This window comes from Sinocyclocheilus grahami, unplaced genomic scaffold, assembly GCF_001515645.1.
Source record: "Sinocyclocheilus grahami isolate Dianchi unplaced genomic scaffold, SAMN03320097.WGS_v1.1 scaffold94.1, whole genome shotgun sequence".
Classification (NCBI taxonomy): domain Eukaryota; kingdom Metazoa; phylum Chordata; class Actinopteri; order Cypriniformes; family Cyprinidae; genus Sinocyclocheilus; species Sinocyclocheilus grahami.
Window position 1 is genome coordinate 557,110 of NW_015505273.1, and position 10,425 is coordinate 567,534.

Sequence of the window (10,425 nt, forward strand, 5' to 3'; positions counted from 1 at the left end):
ACAATCGCCGGCGCGGCGGGTGGTGGGGGGGGTGGGCGGAGGGGGGGGGGGGTCAATAAAGGTCTTCTGAAGTGAAGCAATGTTTTTATGTTAGAAAAATATTCATATTTAATACTTTATAAACCATAATCTCTAGCTTCCGCTAATTGTTGTGCTCGCGTTCACAAGAGAGTGGTGTTCCAGGGGATGACGTAGGACGTAGGCTTAGCGTAAGCTCTGGTGAGAAGTGACGAGCGCGGAAGCACCGGTCAGGAATTAGAAGTACAAAACAAGAGATTTGTAAAGAAAGAAGATTTTGATATAAGCCAAGAGGAGACTGGTTTTCCTTTGCTGTAAACAAAACTTGGTTCTCGTGAGACTAGCATATTTTCACTGGAGCTTACGCTACGCCTACGTAATCCGCTGGACGCCACTCTCTTGTGAACATGAGTATAACAATTACAGTTTATAAAGTTTTAAATATGGATTTTATTTTTTACAAAAACGCATCAATTCGCTTCAGAAGGCCTTTATTCCCCCGGAGCTGTGTGGAGCACTTTTTATGATGGATGGATTTTGCTTTATTTTGCTTCAAAATATAAACCGCCATTCACTGACATTATAAAGCTTGAAAGAGCCAGGACATTTTTAATAGAACTCCAATTGTATTCATCTGAAAGAAGAAAGTCATACACACCTAGGATTGGTTACTCACTTGAGGGTGAGTAAATCTTGGGGTAATTTTCATTTTTGGGTGAACTATCCCTTTAAGAACGGTTGACTAAAAGGTTCTTTGAGGAACCAAAAATAGCTATTCTATGGCACTGAAACCCCCTTTCTTTGTTTTTAAGAGTGTAAAACCAAAGCATGTTGTAAATTGCTGTGTTTGTGGTTAGTATGAAGTACGTTTCTAGCTGAAGCATGACCAGGTGGGATTCAGAAGGACCACAGACGATCTTGGTGAGAGAAATAGTTTGTCTGTCTGGTTCGCCTTCCTTTGGATCACGGAACAAGGTGCCCATCATTGTACTATATCCCGTGAGGTCCACATAACTGCATAAAATCACCAACAAGCACGTGCATATTTAATAAAACGCCCCTGCTGTCCAACTCTGAACATTAATTACTGAAGAACACTTGAGTTACCAAGATGAGAAGCATTGTTTAGTGCTGATCACCCATTTGGAATTGACCAGAGAACCTCCACAGAAGTGATTTCCTTTCCTGAGAAGACATGTAGTGGCCACACATATATTTGTCAACTAGAAACACTGTTTGCAAACCAATTTCACTTCCATAAAGTGACATAATTTGGGACAGTTTATAGTAAGACTAACCGGTCTCGAAGGCTGACGGTCCAGGGAGAGTTTCCAGGTGTGCCGCCCACTATTCTTAACCTGCTCTTCACAGTCCGGTCATCCCGCTTCCCACACTCGTTAAACACAACATCCGCTTTTTACACACAGTGGAGGGCAAGTTAGAAGCACAATCATACACATCAAAGTCTGTACTGGACACTGTATATTGTTTTTGACATACCTGTTGGCCCAATAATGGGCACTTTCTCTCCAGCTATAACAACATAAAGAAGAACAAAAAAATTTATTAATTAACTAACAATATTTATTTTAAATATATTACCATTAATAAATTATAAAAAAATATTGGAAATTATTGAATTAGTATTATTAACTATTTATTATTGCTATAATTATTAATAAACTATTATTGACATAAATTCTTATAAAGATGAAAAAATAGCTAATTTGGACTTTTCTGCTACATTCACCATGTTTCACCATATTTAATCTTCTGCTCATTTTCACACAAAAAATGTGAAAAAGTTGCAAAAAAGTGCACAGATTCTGTGAGAGCCTGGCTATTGGAAGATAAAAGAGCAGACATGACTGAATGAGATTGAAAAGAGCGTCTATAGACATTGATGCTTCACCACACTGCTTGATGGCACAGTAGTCAAACTCAGTCTTGGGGTCAGTGGTGTAGCACCAGGGCCCGTGATGGTCTCCGTCAGGGTTCCTGCAGTAGTTGTCGGTCAGGTTGGCCTCTGGGTGTGTTTTGGGGTTTATCCTGTAAATAGATGTGCATAAATGACCTGGAATTTATACTTTAGACCAACTTTAAATGGAATGTTATTCTTACTTGACACTCCATTTCTGGCAGAGAATACCTTTACGTGTCTTGCGGACAACACCCCGATAGTTTTTGCCGATTTCATTATAGCAATCTAGTTTAAGGAGAAGAAAACCTGGTTATTCACACTGCCATTCCAAAAATTGGGGTTAGTAAGATTTTTTTTTAAAAGCTTTTGAAGGAAGTCTTCTGCTCACCAAGGCTGCATTGATTTGATCAAAAATACAGTAAAATGGTTAAATATTATTACAATTTAAAATAACTGTTTTCTATTTGAATATATTTTAAAATGCAATTTATTTCTGTGATGCAAAGCTGTATTTTCAGCATCATTACTCCAGTCTTCAGTGTCACATGATCCTTCAGGAATCATTCTAATATGCTGATTTGCTGCTCATGAAACATTTCTCATTATTATCAGTGCTGAAAACAGTTGTGCTGCTTCATATTGTTGTGGAAACAGTGATACATTTTTCTTCAGTATTCCTTGATAAATAGAAAGTTCAAAAGAACAGCGTTTATTTCAAATAGAAATGTTTTGTAACATTATAAATGTTATCATTAATAAAAGTATTATTTCCTTTCAAAAATAAATCTTACTGACCCCAAATTTTGAATGGTACTGTATACACAGTATGCATATTAAGTACATATGAAGTGTGCATTGATTTGTCATGAAGATTTTTCTCTTCCCACAAAGGCCAAAATGTCTTTAGAAATGAAACTGTAGTTGATGTTTTTAATCACTAGCAGGCGCCAACTGTACCTTCAGCCTCAATGTCATCAGCACAGCGTTTGATCTGCAGACAGAGAGCCGTCCTCATCTCAGAGAGAGACGTGAAACACCAGGGCGCCTCTGAACCGTCCGGGTTACGGCAGTAGTTCTCCTCCAGACCCCTAAAGGTGGAAAGAGGAAAGAAAGAGAAGGATAAAGAGTCACAATCAACCCGTTTATACTGTTTTGATGAAGTTTGTTTCTTCCTCAGAACAGAAATGTAGCATCACTTCCTCACCAGTGGATGCTCTGCAGTGAATGGGTGCCGTCAGAATGAGAGTCCAAACAGCTGATAAAAACATCACAATAATCCACACCACTCCAGTCCATCAATTAACATCTTGTGAAGCGAAAAGCTGCGTGTTTATAAGCAATAAATCCATCATTATGATGTTTAAACTGTTGCTTCTAGCCAAAATACGACTCCATAATGTGTTTGGACTCTCACTCTGATGGCACCCATTCACTTCAGAGGATCCATGGCCTGAGGGTGAGTGTTGTTTCTGCTCATTTTCATTTTTGGCAAAGTATTCCTTTAACTCACTTGCACTCATAGGTTTTGGGGAAAAATGGGTGTTCATGTGGTTTCTGGCCGTCCCAGCGCTGACAGGGGATTCCAGAGGTCGTTTCATTGACTTTGCCCCTGTAATCCTCTCCACGACCCCGAAAACAATTAGTGGTGTAGCTGGAGCGAAAACGGCGCTTAGGAGACTCAGCTATAGGATGGAAAGAAAGAAGGCGATTTAAAGAGGAAGAAATTCATGTACTAAAGAGATCTCACTCACTGATGTAGAGTTGTAACTAGTTGGCTGTATATTGGACAGATACAGTAATTTGTTGTCCAATCGTCTGTCAATGACAGAAAATAACAGATTTCAACAACTCTACTTTAGTACCGTTTATATTATAAACTCAACTGTGTGAATGTCACACATGTGCTCCTGACGGATCAATCATTGCATATTCATAAAGTATAATACTGTCGTCCGACTTGTGAACCCAATGCAATAAACTGCTACTAATGTTGTGCTCTCAAACAGAACATTCATTTATATAGTTGTCTCTTTGAACAGCACTGATGCGATTGGAAATGACAGGCAGCAATGTCCCCAGGAAGATAAAGATCTGTGTCCTTTAAACAGAATGAATGAATAAGAATCCAAACGATTTGCATGGAGTTTGAAATTCATGCACTGCTAACAGAATGCAAACGACTGTTAAAGGTTATTAGTGTCGTGCCAGCATTTTAACGTTGACATTGCATCAAGAATTGACTTAGGACTTTTTTTTTTTGTTTTGTTTTTCTTCAGTTTAATCTCTGCTATGTATCTCTATCATTTAGATTTTAAAATAATGTTTCAGAAATGCTATAAGAAAAGATAAATAAATAAAACAAATCACTTGTATTCAAGACACTATGGAAACAAGTATTGATATCTAATGCAGTGTTGCTTCTTAAGCATCTTGTTTCAAGAATTTGGGGATTTTTAATTGGAAAATAAACTAAAACTAAAACCATGAGCACTTTCCTTGCTTAAAATAAAATGTTAACTCAAATATAATATCAAAATATAATAATTTTATAATTATTTCAGGTAGTTGCCAAGGAAACATTTCTCATTTTAATTTAGCTTGAATTGATGTACTAAACAAAAACAAGGTAATAAAAATGGAAATAAAAATGAATAAAAACTATAGAGACAAAATGACAAATACATGCAGCAAATTACTGAAACTTTAACTAAAATTAAAATGAAACTGGAAAAAAATTTTTTTTTTGAAAATATTAATAAAAACTACAATAAGTATCTTTATACTAAAATAAAATGCATGCTTATTCTATGATGAACATTCAAAAATAGCTGTGTGCTCAAAAAATATACATTTTATGCAAGCAACATATGCATTGCTAATATTTTACTATAGTATAGTTGTTTCACCAGTGCCTGAAAAGTTTTGGAGTCTTGTAAAAGTATAAAATTAATTCATTAATTTATTATTTTTTAACACCTTGTCATAAGTAAGTCTATCTTCATGGAGAGAACAAAGTGAATAACAAAAGTCATACAATTACCAGAAACCTAAAACATTTCAAATCAACACAAGAAAAGAAAAAAAACTAAAATACCATGAAATGAAATATGTATCCTTGTTGTAAGGAGCAGAAATACTCACGGCACTTGCGTATATCACAGCTCTCTCTCTCCATCGTCGGGTCAGTGGTGTAGCACCAGGGCACCGGAGACGCATCCGGGTTACGGCAATAATTATCATCTAAACTTTTATCAGGATACCTGGTTTCACAAACATCAGATATGAAGTTATTTTTACGTTATTATATCACCATCAACTAAAAATCACAGCAATACTAGATGATTAAAATGCATTGCCAAAAAGCTCTGAGAATAGCTCCTGCAGCATTTGAGCGCAGATACAGAAACTTGCTTTGATATTCCAATATCCAGTGCAATTATATTCCCACATTATTAAGTGGGACTTTAGTTCTGTGGTACATGGTTATGTCATATTTACTTCTCTGGCTGATAGATGTGTTGATGTGGATACTGTTGGTCCCATCGCTGGCACTCTTTACCGCTCACTGTGTGATCCACCTGACCTCTGTAGTCTTCTCCATTACAGGTGATGCACACCTCTAATAGAGAAACATACACAAACATCTGCTCAGAACGTGATTATGAAAGTAAAACCACAATGCAAACGTGTAACTGGGCCTACCATCTTTGCACTGGGGAATGTCGCAGCTCTCATATCTGCGTTCAGGGTCAGTGGTGTAACACCAGGGTCCAATGGGGTCGCCGTCCGGATTACGGCAATAGTTCAGCTCCAGGCCATTAGTAGCAGACGGAGTCCATCTATTCCAAACAGTGGTGACATCTTTCTAATATCGCAGTTGCACATTCAGTCATTAAAAGGATCTTAGAGTAAAATATATATTCACTACTGTTTACTCAGCAAGGATGCATTAAATTGATTAAAAGTGACAGTACATTTTCAACGTTCTATTCAAAGAATCCTGAAAAAAATGCATTACAGTTTTTACACATTGTTCCTGTGGCTCAGTGGTAGAGCATTGCGTTAGCAGCGCAAAAGGTCTACTAATATATTTGCTTTTGTTAACCACATACAGTGGATTTGGACAACATAAAAATGACCCTCTTTACTTGATCTTTTTGTGCATGATTTATCAGTGCATGCTATTCCAATGGGAAAAAATGTGTGTTCGCAGATGCATCTTGATTTGATATTTTGTATCAAATGCATTTACATTCAGACAGTTAAAAAAAAAAAAAGTATGGTGTCCCATACTCGGAATTTGTGCTCTGCAGTGAGTAGTGAACACACAATCGGAGACCCCCCCCCCCCAATTAATAATAATTACAAAACATATTTCACATACAAATATAGTTTACATAAAGTTTATGCAGCATACTGTATGCTCTAATCTCATACCTGTGATCATGAGGGAATTTGGACCACCACTGTTGACATGTTCGTCCACTCTTAGTCGTCGACACTTTCCCTCGATAGTCTTCTCCTTTACCCACAATGCACTTCCTTACATAGACTGAGTACAGCAGAACATTATGAACATGTGACTACAGAGGCACTAATATCATAAGTGGTGGTTAAGCGATATGGGTTTTTAATGACTGATGACATAGTACATCTCCTTATAATCTTTCAAACTGTCTAATACTTAGAGAATCTATTTGTCACCTTTCATCTCATAAAGGTCACAGTTCACGTTTCTCTTGACGTCTGCATTGTCTCTGTCGCCCACCCAGGGCAGATGTTTACACGCCAAAGACGGACGAAACTCATAATTGAAAGCTCTGGAAAGTTCAAAAACACATCAAAAATACATATTGCATTCCCTTGTTTAAAAGAAGTGTGCTTAAGTGCATTCAATGTGTACTTGCAGTGAGCTTTAAATCTTAACGGTATATTTTTAACTTGCAGATAATATAATATTAATGAAATAAAAGGCCATTTAAGTGTACTTAAAGACAGACCGTTTCATGACTGTTTTTAACACACTTAAGTACACTTTTAGAAAGTGCAGTTTGTAACAATGCCAAATTAAAAGTGCTGCATTTTAAATCATTCTGTTTTAATAAAAACTTTGCCATGCTTTAAGGATGTACACTTATTTTGGATGTGTTGACTAACATATTAAGCACAAGTGAAGTATTTGATTATAATTTTAACAGTAGTGTGTTATTTGATATTATATTTAAGGTTAACATTGTACAAAATTGCAAAAGACAATAGAAGTAATTATGAAATTACATATAAAGATATATTAAAGCCCTACTTAAGCGGGTCAAAAAAAGCTAAGTTCAGCTAACTGCATTTAAAATAAATGTATAATTATTAACATAATAAATAATATATTTTCATTTAAATAACATGAAATGAAGTGGCCGAAAACATTACATTTAGTTTGAACTTAAGTTTATTATTTAAAAGTACATATTTTGGCAATAAGTATACTTAATAATATATTTCTTTTTCACATTTACAGACAAAGTAAGGAAATAAATGCTAAACAAATGAAATTATTTGTGGGAAAAGGCCATTTAGATTTTTTTTTTAAAACATTCAACTACAGAGTGAGAATGATGTTTTGGGTACAGAGCTGATACATGCAATGCATGCTGGGAAAGGAAAGTAGGGATATGAGACCTGCATTCTGGACTCTCTGTGCAGCGTTTAGCACAATCCTCCAAAGTGATTCCCGGAAGTTCAGTCAGACGGTTGACGTTCCAGGATTTCAGGACCAGCTCTCTCCCCTCGGATCGCTGGAAATCATTCAGTGCGCTGCGAAATGCTGTGAAAACACACATCAGAAAGATGCACTAGTCATTTTACCACTTTGGATTTATTTAGTAATAAAGAAAATCAAGTTGAAACTCCCAAAACCAAAAAGAAATGACAGGACTTTTTTTTGTGACAGAAGTTATTATGAAAACATTGTTGTTTCAAATAAAATGAAATCAATGTTACAGTGCATGTTCAAAAACATGCCACAGTCTATAAAACATGTAACCCTTTTTTGGCATGTTGTTAGTGAATCAGACAAACTCTTTGTGCCAACTTAAAATGTTGTAATGTTCCTTCTTTCTCTCTCTCTCTGTGTGTGTGTGCGCGTGTGTGTGTGTGTGTCAGAGGGGCTTAAACACACATGACCTTTGGATTTGTAAACTACATCTGTTCCACAAAATTCCCAGTGGCATGGCATGATCATGAAGTGAAGCCCAAATAACTACACAGTACACAGAAACTGACACAGAAACCAGTTCACAGTTGTACACACATGCTTATGCTTGAATTCATTAAACATCTATATGAATATGTACCTGTACACATGATGAAAAAGGCCATTAATAACATAAAATGCGACAAGAATACTGTGTAAGTCCATTAAGTTACCACGGCACTGAATCATATTAATTTACCATGCTAATTCCATGTTTTCACATTGAATGTTTGTAAGAGTTACTCAAATATCAAGAAAGTGCAATACATCTCTCTATAAGCATTTTTTTTTACTGTGAACTCAACCTAGTCTGTTCTTTAAAATCATACCATTGTTTCGGCCAACATAGCAATTGTAATTCCTTGTAAAGTAATAATGAATTATTAGGGAACTTTCACATTCTGTCTGTAAATTAGTTTTATGACAGTGGTGGATAATACTACCCATAGTTTCCTTATAGTACTTATGGTGTTTGAGCAGAAACATGGTGAATGGAGTAACTTATGTTCGTTGGCTGTTTGGGGAGTCTAAAAAATTAGGCTGTCTAAAAACAATTCACCTTAAAACACAATATTTAATGTATCAAAATACTAATCTTACCATGAACTGCGTCAGGCCAAAGCAGCAGAGCTGTGAGAAAGAAGAGTGGAATCATTGTATAAGAGCTGCTTTACTCCAACAGCAGAGCTCATCTGAGGACTTTGATTCTTTTTGAATGGTTGAATTGATGAAGGGGGTGGTGTGTGTGTGTGTGTGTGTGTTTACTCCTCAGCTGACCTGACAGAACAGGACATTTCCCAATAAATCTGGCCAACGTAAACAACTCTTTACCTCAAATATATGCCAAAAACAATAAAACTGATAATAATAATAGTAATAACAACAACAATAATAACAAAGCCTATTACACTCTAAAAAGGGACAAAGGGACAAACCCAGCTATTGGGTGGTTTTGACCCAGAGGTTGGGTTGTTTTGAACCCAACTGCTGGGTCAAAACCATGCACCCAATAGCTGGGTTTGTCCCTTTTTAACCCAGCACAGGGTTATACTTAACCCAGCATTTTTTAGAGTGTATCATTATTATAACTTAAAATTCGTGGTATTAATCAAATTATTTTAATAATTATTAAAATGTGTTAATTAAATAGGCCTACTACTACCACTAGGCTACTACTAATAAATCACTACTTTTTTATTTTATATCAACCATCTTTTTTCTTAATCATTTTATTGTTATGAATTTCCCCATCATTCACGTCAAAGACAACTGTTTTTGAGTGAGTCATTTAATCATTTAACCGATTCACTTTTATTTCGAGTCTTTCACGACCAAAACCGAAAAAGTCATTTTCCCTACAAATTAATTCCTACCTTAATTTCGATAATTTTTCCAAGAGCATGGCTTTATTAAAATAAAAAAAAATAAAACTAAATAGTAGCTTAAATACACGATTACACAATAAATGATCGACTTTTCAGTGAACGAAAAAAATGACGGCAGTGAACGAGAACGATTCGTTCACTACTTAAAAGATTTGTTTACAAATGAAAGAGCGCTGTTTGACACGATGGCCCATTTACACCGGTTTGTAGCTGATCTGATCACAATTATATAACCACACTTTAAACATGTGTAAATGAACCCAAGACGCATTGTGACCGGATCGCTCCATTCAGAAGTGAACCGATTCTCACTGAAGGTGTCAAATCAAATCAGCATTCGCATCGACAAGTAGGCCTAGCTCATATGTAAATAGCGTTTTACATTTCAATCTCCATCTCATTACAAATGGAAAACGTGTGAAACGCTAAATATGAGCCATTTACGTAACGTTAAAGGGGTCATATGATGCTTTTTTAAAGATCATTATTTTGTGTATTTGGTGTAACAGAATATGTTGACATGCTTTAATGTTCAAAAAACACATTATTTTTCAAATACTGTACATTATTGTAGGTCCTCTATGCCCCGCCTCTCTCAAAGAAAGGAAAACTTGAAATCGCATCATATGACCCCTTTAAATAAAAACCGAACATATTTAAAATAATCCAAAACAATTAGGCTACTGCATGAAATGTTAGGATCGTTTTAACTCAGTAACAGCATAGTGATTTTAAAAGCTGCGTGCAATTTAGTCATTCATTTATACATTATGAATTAATCATTAGCATAAAATAGGCTAGGCTAGGTGATGTGGAGAAATCATGTTCGTTCGTGGAGGTTGTATTTTGATAAG

General features: G+C 35.9%; 1 protein-coding gene across 1 annotated transcript in view; it reads right to left on the bottom strand.

Moving 5' to 3' along the window:
* Positions 1–8,907, bottom strand: part of LOC107587573 (hepatocyte growth factor-like protein) — an 11,751-nt gene extending 2,844 nt beyond the window's left edge. Inside the window, exons 1-15 of the mRNA XM_016275396.1 lie at positions 8,787–8,907; positions 7,613–7,757; positions 6,644–6,759; positions 6,377–6,491; positions 5,642–5,778; positions 5,438–5,558; positions 5,081–5,199; positions 3,450–3,621; positions 2,897–3,027; positions 2,140–2,224; positions 1,931–2,067; positions 1,519–1,551; positions 1,317–1,431; positions 1,126–1,203; positions 886–1,032 (exon numbers count right to left, since the gene is read on the bottom strand). Coding sequence (XP_016130882.1) covers positions 886–1,032; positions 1,126–1,203; positions 1,317–1,431; positions 1,519–1,551; positions 1,931–2,067; positions 2,140–2,224; positions 2,897–3,027; positions 3,450–3,621; positions 5,081–5,199; positions 5,438–5,558; positions 5,642–5,778; positions 6,377–6,491; positions 6,644–6,759; positions 7,613–7,757; positions 8,787–8,841 — 1,706 coding nt within the window. The 5' untranslated portion in view covers positions 8,842–8,907. The remainder of the gene's footprint in view (positions 1–885; positions 1,033–1,125; positions 1,204–1,316; positions 1,432–1,518; positions 1,552–1,930; positions 2,068–2,139; positions 2,225–2,896; positions 3,028–3,449; positions 3,622–5,080; positions 5,200–5,437; positions 5,559–5,641; positions 5,779–6,376; positions 6,492–6,643; positions 6,760–7,612; positions 7,758–8,786) is intronic.
* Positions 8,908–10,425: the final 1,518 nt, after the last annotated feature.